The sequence below is a fragment of the Ptychodera flava genome, chromosome 13 (genome assembly GCF_041260155.1).
Source record: "Ptychodera flava strain L36383 chromosome 13, AS_Pfla_20210202, whole genome shotgun sequence".
Lineage (NCBI taxonomy): Eukaryota > Metazoa > Hemichordata > Enteropneusta > Ptychoderidae > Ptychodera > Ptychodera flava.
This window is the reverse complement of record NC_091940.1, coordinates 10,211,956-10,226,885: the sequence shown is the minus strand read 5'-3', so window position 1 is coordinate 10,226,885 and position 14,930 is coordinate 10,211,956. Positions and strand designations below refer to the sequence as shown.

General features: G+C 37.5%; 1 protein-coding gene and 1 long non-coding RNA gene across 3 annotated transcripts in view; both read right to left on the bottom strand.

The window, feature by feature from the left end:
• Nucleotides 1–14,930, bottom strand: part of LOC139147367 (uncharacterized) — an 87,111-nt gene that overhangs the window by 24,664 nt on the left and 47,517 nt on the right. For both annotated transcript variants that reach the window (XM_070718434.1, XM_070718435.1), the window contains 2 exons: nucleotides 3,256–3,378; nucleotides 35–157 (listed from right to left, as the gene is read on the bottom strand). In XM_070718434.1, the coding sequence (XP_070574535.1) occupies nucleotides 35–157; nucleotides 3,256–3,378 (246 nt within the window). The remainder of the gene's footprint in view (nucleotides 1–34; nucleotides 158–3,255; nucleotides 3,379–14,930) is intronic.
• LOC139147366 (uncharacterized) lies at nucleotides 4,692–14,081 on the bottom strand. The gene is made up of 3 exons (XR_011555713.1): nucleotides 13,390–14,081; nucleotides 9,045–9,153; nucleotides 4,692–6,052 (listed from the first exon to the last, which is right to left on the bottom strand). It is a non-coding gene; the product is annotated as an uncharacterized lncRNA (long non-coding RNA).

Sequence of the window (14,930 nt, the reverse complement as noted above, 5' to 3'; positions counted from 1 at the left end):
TTGCTTGCCTTTTATTATGCATAATTGTATTTACCGCAGTTTAACTCATCGCGTCCATCGGAACAGTCCCATTCGCCATTGCAAGTCAATGAATCCAATATGCACACACCCTTCAAGCCAGCTTGGCCGCAGTCGAATTGTTTTTCGCCACACGGTGCTGCAAATATACAGACAACATTTTTGAAGTATTTAATTGATATTCAGCTAATATTTGTCTTTTGTAAAATGTAACTAGCATCGAATACAATGCTATCATCGAGCTCTGACTATTAATCATTCATCTGGTATTATCAAAAATGTTTAATGTACGTGCATTTCAGGGTATGAACATCTGAACAGATATTTTATTTGAGGTTTTCACTCAACAAATATTGCAAACCTACCACACTGGTATATGTATCAGGTCCTTTCTTGTAACATAATGTAACTCTTATTTTTATCACACACACTCACTTCTCCGGTTTGCAATGACGTCTTTGATTTCATTAAATTTTCTCTAAATTGCAACTTGAAAAGTTTTACAAGTTTTGGAATGAAACAGCCGGCAGTCTATGTTTAGACCGACTCGTTGCTTTCACTGTTCCCTGAAAAGTGCAATCAGCCACAGAAAAGATCGGTATTGATAAAAAACCAGTAGAGCGCATGCGCATGCGAGTTTGAAAAAGTATTCGAAGGCAGTCTTACCATACCTATTAGGCTTCGGAAAAAGCGTGCAGGACACGGTGTAAAGTTTGTTTAGCTTAATGTTGATATGTCTACCGAAAATATTTGCGAAGGGATAAATGCGAATTCAGACCCAAGCATAAATTCCAATTTGACCATTCCGCATGGCGCCTCACAAAATCCTGTAACTGTCCATTTATTGACACGTACAAGATTCATTGTACATACACTTCACTTTCACTCGTTCATGTAGCTTTTACATAATCAGATTTTCGATCGATAAACACTGATTTTCATGAGTATACCAAATCGAGTGAAAAGGGAATGTTTTAATGAAAACTGTGGCGGGAATTCCTTCAGCTCTGCGAGGAAGTACACAGTCAGTATATTATTGATCGACTAATTGCCAGGAAGTTGCCCTACCACTCAAATTGCCATCATATGAGTATGATATTTACAGTTATTATGGTGGCAGTTCCCTTGGGAAAAGAACACATCTCGCCGCAAGAAAAGCGATATTGCCTTCCTGAAAATGTCATATCCCATTTAGACTGACCTGCTTTGGTATTACTCAAAGTTATTTGCGTACGCCACGGCTGTTGCTTTCTACAGTCTCGCGGGAGGGAGTGCGAGTGAACGCATGTACGTCAATGAATGTTTTTTTTCAAGTTCGTGGACGAAGACCCGTTCTTTGTCCATTTCGAGTGACGCAATGAAACTTAGAGATGTTGTCAAGGAGACAAATTGGGCATCGCCGTTGTCATTGTGTTTTCAAGGTATGCTGTACTTCAAACGAAGAGTGAAATGATGTTGCTTCCCTTGTATAAACAAGAGGCCCGGTGTGGCAGTGTCGCTATCCTTCAGACAATTTGAGCAATTTAACTCCCTTGATTACCTGCACTCTGATTTGCTCTACCCGTTTAACTTAAGAAAACAATGTACAGTTTGCCGTAATGATCCTCTCATTTTCTCTTGGGAAATTGTGAGTGCGTTAAAACCATGGCAGCCACATTGGACGCATGATAGACACAAACACCACGCATGCACAAGGCCCGGGATTATAGGCATGTGTGCGACACCATGAGACCCGTCAAAATGTGCCAACTGAACAATGAGTCATCAAATTATTGCCGTAGCTGTAAATTGTCTTTCCATTTCAGATTGTCAGATTCTTGTTATCAAGATCCCGCCAATTTCCGTCGAGTCAGCCGCTGACGTTTACCTGAAGACTCACTGTACAGGGAGGAAGCTTGCCAGTCAGCGCACCACTCCTTTAATAAAACTACCAAACTACAAAACGTGTGAAATTCTACTGAAATATTGCTACAAGCAGCGATAGATTCGTTGCAGCCCATATAACTCACGTTGCATGTCGTCCTGTAATGTTCCAGCAACACAACGTTCGCAAAGTCCCATGAGCCTTCTAAAACTGTTATTGACTCAATTATCTCAGGCTCTCAAACTATTGACGTTAGACGATTCCCATGACAGTAAGTTACCGAATTATGGGTAGGCATGAAGTAAACATTGTTGCGTTTCAACAGCAAAGCAGTATACTATACACGGTATTTTCATTACTAGGCAGTGCCAAAAAGTAAACGAATATTTCAAGAAAACGCGGTAACATCGTGTTTATTATACACAATGTCACGGGAATAGGTCGACAGTTTCATATTTTTTTCCGTGGAAAAGACAATGACTTGTACAGCGGCATCTCTGTGGTGTCATACTCGTTTCATATGGATCCCAAAACATTACCTTCGCAGTACATGACAAATTACCTCAAGGCTATTTTCACCTTGCTCAAAAGATTAAGGAAGTGATCATTTGTTAGAGACGACTTGGAGTGTAATGGTCGATGCACGTTCCAAAACTGTGTAAAGTAATTGTATTTATATCGCAGAGCAAAACAATAGCAAGCTCTCTTCCACAGATTAATTTGAATCATTATATGGAATGTAAAAGACCTATAGAACACGGTAAGCTGAAAGACACAAACGAAGGACAAATATGACAGAAATGGGCAAACAAACAACTGTTGTTAAGGCCTAGGGGCTTGCAGAAATGTCCGTCCCCAGGGTTAGGGGTGGGGGTAGGGGTGTCTTGGTCTCGGCACAGGTTTCTTCTTGCTATGGTTAATTTTATTCTAATACGTTAGACTATGGTTTGTATTGACAATAAAGAATACTGCCAACCTTTGGTGTCTTGGTCTTATGTTAGCATTTCTTTTTCTCCTTCACCGTGTCATGTATTTGTCATCTCACAATCTTACACGAAGTTTTATCACTATCTGGCTTCCTATTATTTGATGCGTGTGATTGCCTGATGCGCCAAATCAAGCAAGAGTAACTTACTAATCTGTGGACGCCGTCAACCGATTGTCACTGTATAACCTGGCTGGTGAGTTCGTTGTTGACTTTGTCAAAGTTAATTCGGTGCTAACCTGATGACACCGTAAATAAAATAAACAATAACAATAAAAATATGCTGAGATCAAGACATCACTAGCCCCGCCCCTCCCCTGGGGACGGACCGACTTGTACGCTATCCCCTATACTTACAATGTACAAATCAATGGGGCAATATACTCACGGTATGTGCAGTTGACCTCGTCACGTAGAGTGGCCCAACAGTGGATGTAACCGTCACAAACCAGGTGAGATTTAATGCACCGCTCACCGTCACCACAGGGGAAATCACCTTCTAGGCATGGCGCTGTAAAGAAGGGAACGTAAAAATCAGTGTTTCACCAACACAGTCAAATGTATACATATTATAAGGTTATTCACAAAATACCGGGATTTATGTCAGAGTACATCGTGCAGCGGCGGTATTGTCAAGGACAATACCGAAGCGTACGATGTACGAGGACATAAATCCCGGTATTTTGTGAATAAAGTTATTATTAATCACATTTATTAGTCCAATTTTATCGGGAAAAAATCAAAGATTAAAGACTTTTTTGCATGCCCGTCGCGCACTGCACTGAGCGGTCGCGAGCAGACTGGGGACGCGTTCAGCGCGTCCGCTAAGCGCACAGGACGAAATTTCAACCCGCACAGAGCAGTGCATGTCGTAGAAATTGTAGGACAGCAGCATAATTTCACTCAAATTTTCAGGTTTTTGATTGATCATGACTAACTTCGTGAAGTACTGAATGTTTAGAAGTATATATTTTTTGTTAAAAAATTAAATTCATCTCTCTTCTTTCCTGTCGTTGACTTAAAGGTGTTCTGAGGTCAAAGGTCAAATAGCGTCCAATAACACCTAAAACAGCTTCCAGATTCCGTTTGGAATTTCCATTTTGTTTCGGACTCACATCTGGTTTCGTAACTTTTAGTGTCAATTCTATCACTCCCTATCATGTGCTATAAGAATATGCAAAAAATAATTATTTCATGCTTTCACTTTTGAAATAAATTCAGTTTTAAATTGCTCTTATGGCCAGATAAATGGCCATAATTGGCTCAATGGCTGCATTAACAGCCACTATCTAATCACTGTTTACAAAACTGACCGGTATCAATTCACTGATTACATAACTAGCCAGTTTTGTTTACTACAGCTAGAATATCTGTCAGTGCATTACTCAGCATCACATTAATGGCCATTAGGGGATGAGCATTTTGTTTAACCTCTAGAAATATTGCCATTAAAATTATCAACTTGACTTCTATCGATATACACCAAAGATGATTTTTGTACATTTTTACTCAGAACATCCTTAAATGAAAACGCGTAGATGTCATAAAACGTACACAACAACCATTAGTTAATCAAGTAGAACGCGAATTTGTGAAAAAAAATCACAATTCAGTCTCTCGTCATGGGTTACTCAAGACTTACATTTAGGGCCACTGATCAAAATAACTATTTGGGTGGATAACGCATATTTTATAGGAGTGATTGAACTCAGTGCCTTGCATAGATAAGTTGGCGGATATTTTCCTCTTTTGACTCCCACTATACTGCTTGTACAAATGAATGTGCTGACAGTACCATATTTATTAGTTGCATTTCTTTCAAGAATATATCACTTCTCATCATTGTCAAAATTTTAATTCTGAATACAATTTGGTCGGAAAACGTGCTGATTTGATACCTTCATGTTGATGTAATTACATGTGACTGTAGTAAATAGAGCTATGTTCTCGTAGTCAATGCAAAAATTTGTAGTGCTGTAGCCAAGAAAACATTCACACACATATTTATATGGCGATTCAATTCTTATTTTTTTATTTTCTATCAAAACAAATGACAATTGCACATAGTACATCTCATGTAACGGTTACTACAATTGCACCATGCAAAGTATCTTTCTTTTTACCCTTGGTTTCCTCGTATGTCATTATGGACACAAACAAAGAAAACAAAATGAATTTTCATCGCATCTACATTTGAGCTGCTTACTTTGCATATTTAGCGTTGTCTTACATGGATTGTGTGATTGCATTTTGATATTTGGCAGGAAAAAAATTGCACTTGCCTAGATACACGTTAAATTTACCTGTATTTCCAACAAACACCATAACTAACTAACTGTACCACTCCCAATATTTTATGACATTGAAACTAAATTGAGGCCTCATCTTTCTCAGAACCTAAATACAGCTGTAATATTTACAATTTCGATGAAATAAAATAGACAAAAATAGCAGACATTTATGATAATCATCATGACACTGTAACCTGTTAAGAGGATGGATCACAAAATAATGACCAATTTAAGTTAGAATTTTGTGGTGACGTACGATCTTGATTGAACACTATTCAATGTGATATGGAAAATCAGTAAAACTCATTGGAAGCGGAATCCAAAGATTCATCATTGTGAATTTCCTTTCTATATTCGAGTATACTTCATATGGCATTCCTGTAGAGAAGTAAGTATACACAAAATTAAACACTAAATGTTACACTTAGCTAAGAGCTTTCTGCCCTATATGCACTTTCAGTAATATTTTTCGTTCATACCTTAACTGACGTGAACTCCTGTGGTGAGAGCATGATTCCCAAACACTTGTAACTGACACAATAAATGCTAATTCCACAACATCCAAAGTACCTCTACGATATGTTCAATACTGTCTGACTTTTTACCTAAACTGGGTGTAAAAGATCTTTATTTACTTTAACAATTTTTCCTTTGTTTGTTTATTTTGGCTGAAAACAGGAGTGGATGACGAGATAAATGGACAATTTACTGAATTTGCATACGAAATATTTATATCATAAACATTTTTGAATACAATCTTGACAGACATTCAAAGAAAAAATCATTGTGTCCCCGTGTAGAGATCGGCTAGCCATCAAAAATCTTCATCACAGTTAGCTTTCGTTTTGACTCGAGCATGAAGAATTCCAACCAATCCATGAGTGCATCGGCTATCTATGTAAGAAATAATAACGCTTTGTTAGGAAATCATTCCGGGTAAAAGATAGGTAAACACGGAATATTACAATGACATTGCTTTCAGGTAACTATACGGTACAGCTTAACTGCGAGATAACCCTGGCAGTGCTAATTCTGGATGAGTTTAGACCAATTTTATTTCTGGGCAAATCCAAAGACGTGTGCAAGTTCAGCGAGAACAAAAGATTCCATTAGACAATAAACTCATCTCACAAGTTTCGTAGCTCGAAGTGCAGAGCAACAAAGTAGACAGATTATCAAAATATACATGTGCAAATCGTTAATGGTAATGTTATTGATATAATCAATCAGCTCTTGAGTATTTTCTTATCGAATAACTGCATGCACATTACCCATCAGTTTCTGAGAAATAAAGAAGTAATGTAAACATTACAAAATCACAACAACTATAACAAAAGTTTGGTTACAACTATAACGAAAGTTATTTTGCTAGGGAAAGCAAGCAAGTCTTCAGAGACTTGCACCTCTGTCATAATATAATCACTTTCTTCAGACAAAATAAATTTGATGATCATATGAGATATTAAAATCATTTTGAAATTCGCAAATATTTTGTCCGTTGACGTAGCTTATTAGTGTATCAGATGCATTACCAGGTGCATTATTTTCATTAAAATGTAAATGTACATGATTTGATTATCAACAGTAAAGTAACAATGCAGCACAGTCCGTGTTAACACGCTGAGATCTCTGTATTTCAATGCGCTGTTTGGCGAAAATCTAGAAACTGATGCAGACGCATGCAACAAAAGCCTGAAAAACGACTGTCAGAAGTTTCAGTTTTTTCCCGCTATAATTACATATTTATTTAAAACACATTGTCATCTTGAATTGAATTCAATTTCCAACAATAAAATCGCAGCCATTTTCTGTACATTCATATTTAAAATTAGAGAACATCATTTGCTTTGTATAGTAAGTTTTTAAATAACGTGAACATCATATTTTTGTGATGGCAAAGAGTAAAGCCATAGATCATTTGCATGACCAAACAAAGCCAACTAATTGCGCCATGCATTGGTGGCACACTTTGAGTAATAACATTTTAGCATGGCTCAACTATCCGAAAGAGGGTTTGTTTGACAATAACTGATACATATTACCCAAGTATGCAAGTTTTATCACACTTTCAACAAATCTCAGCCAGGTCGCCCCTGAGAACCTGCATACAAAGGCGATTGGATATGGCTGTTTTAAGAAGAGGGTGTTCAATGTTTTACCCAAAATAGCAAAAATCAGGCCCAGAAGATGATACTGCAGACATCATCACGATTTGTACAAAGATGACACAGATCATGCATCCTTGCGACATTCACATCAATTTTCACAGATATCAGCGAACTTCCGTAACTTTTGAATTGAGTTAATAAGTAGATGAGTACGTGTACGTATTTTGTCGCAGAATGCATAAAACAACGGCAGAGTGATGTGAATAATTATCACTGCTGAAAGCCGACCACAGTGCAAATACCCAGTACATAATTGTTGACAGAATAATAATTATGAGGCATTTTAGAAGACTTTTCAACAAGTTAGATCATTTTAAAGTCGTTCACATGAATGATAGATAGGTGACTTTCTCAACAACAAAATTACATAGTTATTATTTGTTAAGAGTTGATATCTTTGCTAATAAAACTGTTGTACGCCGTCGTGTTATTCCCCTCGTTTCGTCAATTTCATGTTTGTTAATGTTGATATCACATCGAGCATCTGAATATTAAAGGACAAAGGTTTTTAAAGCCCAACTTAAACCTTTTGACCTCTCACTGATATCGCCATATTCCATGACGTAACAGTCAAAATGGTGGACTCAAAGTTACCGTTTTATAGGTACATGTAATCATTATTGACGATGAAGTTTTACATTTTCATGTTGGAATAGACAGAATGTCGCATTAGCTCATTTTTCGGTAGCTTTCTGATGACCGTTCATGCTTCATGTTACTAATCTACGATACCTAGCACTACGTCTACATAGTCATTGTAATGTTGTAACAACAGTATTACTTAAGTCAGTCTAATGATACAAAGTACAAAATTAATATCCACATTTTGATAGTGACAATTTTACACATTTCATGTAAATAACACTAAGGAGCCTGTTTTGTAAATTTCAAAGCAATCAATCCAATTGTTTTGGAGAGGATGCTTGGAATTTGAACAGTTAGTGGATGCCGCTGCCTACAACAGACGACAGCAAAATTCCAAACTGAAGAATTCAACAAACGTTTTTGTTACTTTTGATTTCCTATTTCGGTCATTTCTCGTAAGTGGGACACTCGGGTTAAGGCAAATTACTATTTGTATTTTGAACAATAGTAAATTTGTGAGATTCATAATACACACATGTACAGTGTACTCACCACAGCATTATCATTGTCATCTTTTCTTTAACATTACGTTTGATATTACATGCATCTGTGTGAAACGTTTTTTATCGATCATTTTATTTACTTTTACTAATATTGTAACCCAACATATTATCATAACAAAAAGATAATCCGAATGTCATATTTGATAAGATCAAAAATACATCGACTTGCATATGTCTGCTATAAACTGTTAACATTTGGCCGTCATTTAAGCAGATTGACTGTCGCGCATCTCTGATTTGGGTGTGAACGGAAAATACACATAAGAAATTGCCAACTTGTTATCAAATTGGTCCCATAGAAATCACAAATGACTTGCATATGCATGCAAACTGTGATTATTATTGTGCCATGTTTTAAAGAAATCGACCCAGGCATGTCAGAGATATACAGATGCTGGAGAGGACGCATAGATACACGGACAGACTAAATAGAATATTCGAGTCACCCTGACTTCGTCCTTGAGGACTACAAAGCAGTTGCAATTTGAATGTTAAAAAGAAGAAGAGTTAACATGTACAAGTTAGTATTGAGCAGAATTCAAATCTGAGTAAAAAAAAATAAATACTCACTTTTTATGGTAAACGTGCGTTTAGAGTCAGCTGTATTTTACACATACACACGGATTTCTAATATTCACTCCTTGGATTATCGCACTCTGCATTGAGCATACCTGTCCTCCTATTTTGGTAAAAAACACATCATTGAGTTAGAATGCAGGTTTGTAGTTTGTGTATCACACTACGATAAACCCTGTTATGTAATATCTGCAAGCCAGCAATTTTCGTTAGTCTACGTTGTAGTCCAACCTAAATTTGTCTCTAAAACTTCAACAGGAGTTAAAGACCAAAGAGCTTGCTGAGTTAGGAAGGTGGAAATCTTTGATAGCTGATTTCATGATGGCCTGACCAAAATGGCAAAAATAGCTGAAAGTATACAATCGAAGAATTCATCATAAATTAGAAGATATCACATTTATATAATCCCTTTCTATATAAGTTAACATTAAAGCTATCCGACAAGTAATTTTTGAGAAAAAGTGTTTGACAAAAATGGTAAAAATGGCACCAAAATACAAAATTGTGGATTTCATCATTAATTCATTATATAATATTAAAATAATCCATAGGATCCTGAAAACCAAATTCATAGCTATCAGACGAGTAGTGTTTTATAAGCAAATTTTTTGACCAAAAACGGCAAAAATTGCCCCCAAAATACCAAATTGCAGGTTTCATCATAATTTCAATGAATCATGTAACATAACCTGTAAACTAACTATTAGAGCTATCAAACGGGCAGTTCTCGAGAAAAAAAAACAAAAAAGGCAAATTGCCCTAAAATACAAAATCAAAGATTTATTCAGAATTTCAAAATATCGCGTTTAGTTCACCTAAAGGAACATTTATACAATATATCAAAGATCAGACAATTTCATTTTAATTAACAACGATTTGACCAAATTTGTAGATTTCATCATTATTTTAATATGTAACATTTGAACATTCCTGTAAACCTGTATATCAAATGTCAAAGCTATCGCGCAAGAGGGTTTTCTTAAAGTGATTTTAATCAAAAATGACAAAAATTGCCTTACAATTACAAAGTTGCTTATTTGTGCACAATGTAAAGAAATCTGAAATAGGTCATTCTTAGCTGTCTATATCATAAATATCAAAGCCGTCTGATCGGCAGTTTTTTCATGTGAAGATTTCTAAACAAATTTAACAATTTCAAAACGTGTGGCTGTGTACGGGTTACTTTACAACATATCAAATTTGCATTCACAGATGACGAAAAATTGTTACGCCATCACTAGTTGTGTGTCTTGCAGCTTGTAAAACCACACAGTTCTGCCAAACATAGTTATGTTAACATAGTGATTTGCATCATGATCTGTAGATCCATAGCCCTACCACTCCCGCCCTTCGCTAGTTTCACTAGCAAAGTGAGTGGTAGGGCTACGGATCCACAGCAACATGATCTGTGAATAAATGACTACTTTACGTGATTTCCATTTCGTCAAAAATTGAAAGTTATAACAGATAAGCTGAATTTTCTAAAACATAGTGAAGACTAAAGATCGCTGGCAATTTGACAGTAACAATATTTAAGAAATACTCATAACATTATTTATAAAATCAAACTACAAATATGTAGAAATAAGAAACTGTAAGAGACCACTAGTACTGACCTTTCCGTGTAATGTAAGATTGAGATAACATGTACAGTGTAATGCAAACTGACACTAAGTGTAAATACTTGCGTAAAGATTTGCCTGAACAGAGCTGTAACTGTTTTCAGCCACGTTACGTGTTGAGGGACTGTGAATGAGTCAACACTAACAGTAAGCCGGTATTTGTTAGGAAATATATTCTTGTATTACGTCATTATTAATACAGTGTCTTAATCTGGATACTCAGCATTTCTTCTAAGATTAAACTTTGAGGCACCGCTTCTCATCACTGTTTTTATTTTACCAACCAGAGGTCCAGTATACTAAGACAATATGTCTAATCCATCACGTGCCTTTGTCATGACTCATAGAAAATTTTCACCGCCTAATGAGCTATATCTACGGGAATCCCAAATCTGAGACATCTATACCCTCAACAGACAACAGAGACACTTCACGTTAGTGGACTCTATGCGCGGTCTCTCACCCAGGTGTTGTATAGTAATAAAGTAGTCATCTATAGCACTAGACGACTCCGTCTCCCGACTGCTTTCTCAGACCTGATCTTATTCAATACAAGTACCTCCACGCTTCTACTATCTATTAGTGGACGTGAGGTCAAATAGAGAAACGGTTGTTTCTCGACCTTGTCGACATCAATGTAGATTAGCCACGTCAGCCTTCCTTGTTAAGTTGAACAACTGATATATGAAAAAATTAAGTGTCGTGCATGGCAGAAAACGTGACATTTGTTTTCCGTACGATCACGTGATTACAATTTACATTGATGAATAATAATGCGTTGTCACACTTTCATGATGTCAGATATCAGAATCACCTCTGCTTGTAAACATTCCAGATTTTTTGTTTGTGTTTCGTGTTGTCAGTGTGATCTTATGAACTAAAAAAACAAGCATGAATGCAAAAAATCAGGCTTAATTGAAATAACGTGTTTTAGCATCATTTTTGTAACAGATCTACGATGAGAATTACACATATTATTGTTTTTGATTATGCAATGTACAGTTAGATTACAGTCTTTACTTGGACAGATCTTTGCAAGAGAATATTTTGCTACATTTGACTTGATCATATCACCCAATTCAAGCATTATTATCATTGCCAATAGGTTTGAACAAGTCCAAAGGCATGGAATATACGGCCCGCCATTGGACCCTTGACCATTGTCGCCTGTTTTCTAAAATTCCCCTCTGCGCCAAACGCGCCATAGTCATGTATGTGTACATGATATACATATAAATGAGCGTAGGCGCGGAGCGGAATTTCAGAAAACGGGCAACTGTGCCTTGGCCGTGAATCGGAACTGCTTTGGGGCATCACGAGAGCATTATTTTGGAGTCAATGAGCGGTTGGGTGATTCGGGTTGGCATAGATCGGAATTAAGATGATTTCGGAAGTCGCCATTGTCTACGGACCATTGCAGGGCTGTGGTGGGAGGCCGTATAACGCCAGTAACACACACACAGCCCTGCCTCGCAGAGCTAGTATACAGCCAGGAACACAAAGCAGGGCTAGACTTTCTCACACATACGAGCTGGCTACATACGCACTGTGTTGTTGCTGGTATGGTCTAACATGGGTGGAGGGACTGTGGGTCTAACTAGGCAAAACCCGGCAAACTCTACTTTGGCAAGCAAGCTTCGCGGCTTCTCCAGCTTTAATACTGAGCTGGCAAGGCTCAGCCAGCCACAGCGCGTAGCAATTGAGAGAGGGACTGTGAGAGTCTAGAGGATACCAGAACTACACCACGCCACTATCAAATACATGTACTGCATGTAGTATTATAATAAATACAACTGTGAATCACGTGATGACAGAAGTTGAATTTTTGTATGTAAAAAGTGGCAGAATCATGGCTTATTTTTTATATTTGACAATTGGATTGTTAAAATGTAATGCTTTTAAACCGGACAGAAAGTTTGGTCCTGTAAGAGACCAAAATATATAAATGACATTGCGGTTTTGAGATTTATTAGGTTTAACCATACAGGATACTGTTGAAATTGAGATGGAACGCATTTTTAACTACAATTTAAATGTTGCGTAACAGCTCTAGGATCTGAGATTTTATTTCGTCATTACAGGGTTCTTTGTGAACGGGTGGTCTCTACGAGCAATGATTTTTGAATCGGCTGCCAGGAATTCACACTTATTTTGTCAGTGCTGGCTACATGGCCGTTCACAGTAGCACAGTCCCTCCACTCACTATGACAGTCGCTTGTCGTTAGGTACACAGCGAAATACACACTCAGGGGACTTCGCCACGACTTATGTGATAACCGCTATATCATGCAAAGTAGAAGCGAGTTCACTTCTACTGTCTACGTTTACAGCTCGTAGTCTCATTCGTCAACGTTTTCATCTTAACATTGACAGCCGCCTATCCTAGCCTTGAATTGCAAATGATTTGTGTATAATTAGGAGAATATGAATTAAGACAGATACATGATATATATTTACTGCAAGATAGAAAAACAACTTATATTGTACGCGATACTCAGTTTCAGGCAAATTGATTGTCACATTGATTGTCACATTCCCTATAAATTGAACACGCCTCCGGCAATTTGTACTTTAAGACGTAATGATTTTCATAATTGAGCACGCCTTTAATTAGTTTAATACTCAGTCATAGTTAAGATTCAACCAAACACGTTACACCTATGGTCAAATGCTTTCCGGAAAAACATGGTATAATATAAAACTGGAAATAAACGTACCTTGTTTTTTTTCAAGATGTCACCGGATCCTGTCATGTTCTCAACACAATGTCTCTGCCATGTAAGACTTCGAGCAAATACCTCCATACACGAAAACTCGTCACTTTCAAGTTAGTGGTATAATTTCACAGAGATAGCAGACTGTTATTCTCCAGCGTGTACCATAACGGTGAAATTCCCAATTGTGGTCGCGGCCGTACACATCTCACAACAGCTAAGATCCACAGTAAATGTAGTAATGCAGTGCCTTGTCTCAGCTAGCCTAGAATAATTTGGTCCGCTTGCCTCCGTACCTCCGTGGGTCGGAGGTACGGAGGCAAGCGGACGAATAGGATTCTAGGCTATGTCTCCGCCTGTTATCTTTTCTTTCAAATCTTGTAACTCCCGCTGCTCCACGTTTTGTCAGCGACTGACCTTTGAACTCGCGCAATACCACTGAATGAAGTACTTTGTTTGTCCACTTTGCCAGTGCTGATCTCGACCCTCGACTGTTAAAATGGGTGCTGGTCTGCTCCCATCCAGAATAGTGCCTACAAGAATAGCTGCTCGCTATCGCAGTGTTGAAATATTACTGTGACATTTTTGTGTCTGCTTAATATGTGTGAAAATACCGTCTGTCAAAAATGCTGTGTCTAGTGTGAAGGTCATGCACTGTTACAGATATCCTATTTGTCTGTAAATACGTAAGATTATATAACATTACTTCAAGTATTTTTACACAAGATACAAGTATGGTGCTTATACAAGAGGAGGTCACAGCTATAATGACCTACAACTTGCAAATACTAGCATGAGTTTGAAACGACACAATAGTGAATTGCGAGTCTAAAATGATCGGTTGCTAGTACAAAAAGGAGCGCACTCTGATTTTTTTATGAGAAGGCTTTCTTTGTGAAACTCAATATTGTCACTAATATAAGGGAGGGTGTAGGCTTGACCTTCATTGGAATACGTTTTTAGGCATGCAACAAAATTGTATCAGCCTGCATTCAGAAGTACCGGGGCACACTCGGATGCACCATGCTTTCCCGACCAAGTGCACCGCCATCGCACAAATCACAGGAGAGTTCGATGAATTAGCCGCATCTTTGATGGGCACCTGTAGCTACAACTCTCACAGCCGGTTAAAATTAGCGGCGCATCAATGATTACAAGTAAGAAACGAATAAAAATAAAAATATATTTTGTATAAGTTCACTGAAGTATTCGCGCGACAGTTGCTCAATGTTAATAGCAAACAAGCTGAAATATCGGGCCTTTTTGAATATTTTAAGCTGCCCAGTACGCCACAGTTACTCGGGAGGTGGAGGCACTGTCAGATTAAAATCTCAGCGCGTTTTTACCCTTTTCCTCTTCCATACAATCAAAAAACATTTCAAATCTTCACTACATGATTTAAAATGTTCAGACCACGTACTGTTATAAGGGCAAGCATTTAAGTCAACAACATTGCATTAAAATGTTGAACCCAAACACTCAATGACAGGACTGTCTTTTAATCAAAAAGCTTGCTGTAGGTCATTGGCCTACAGGGATGTACT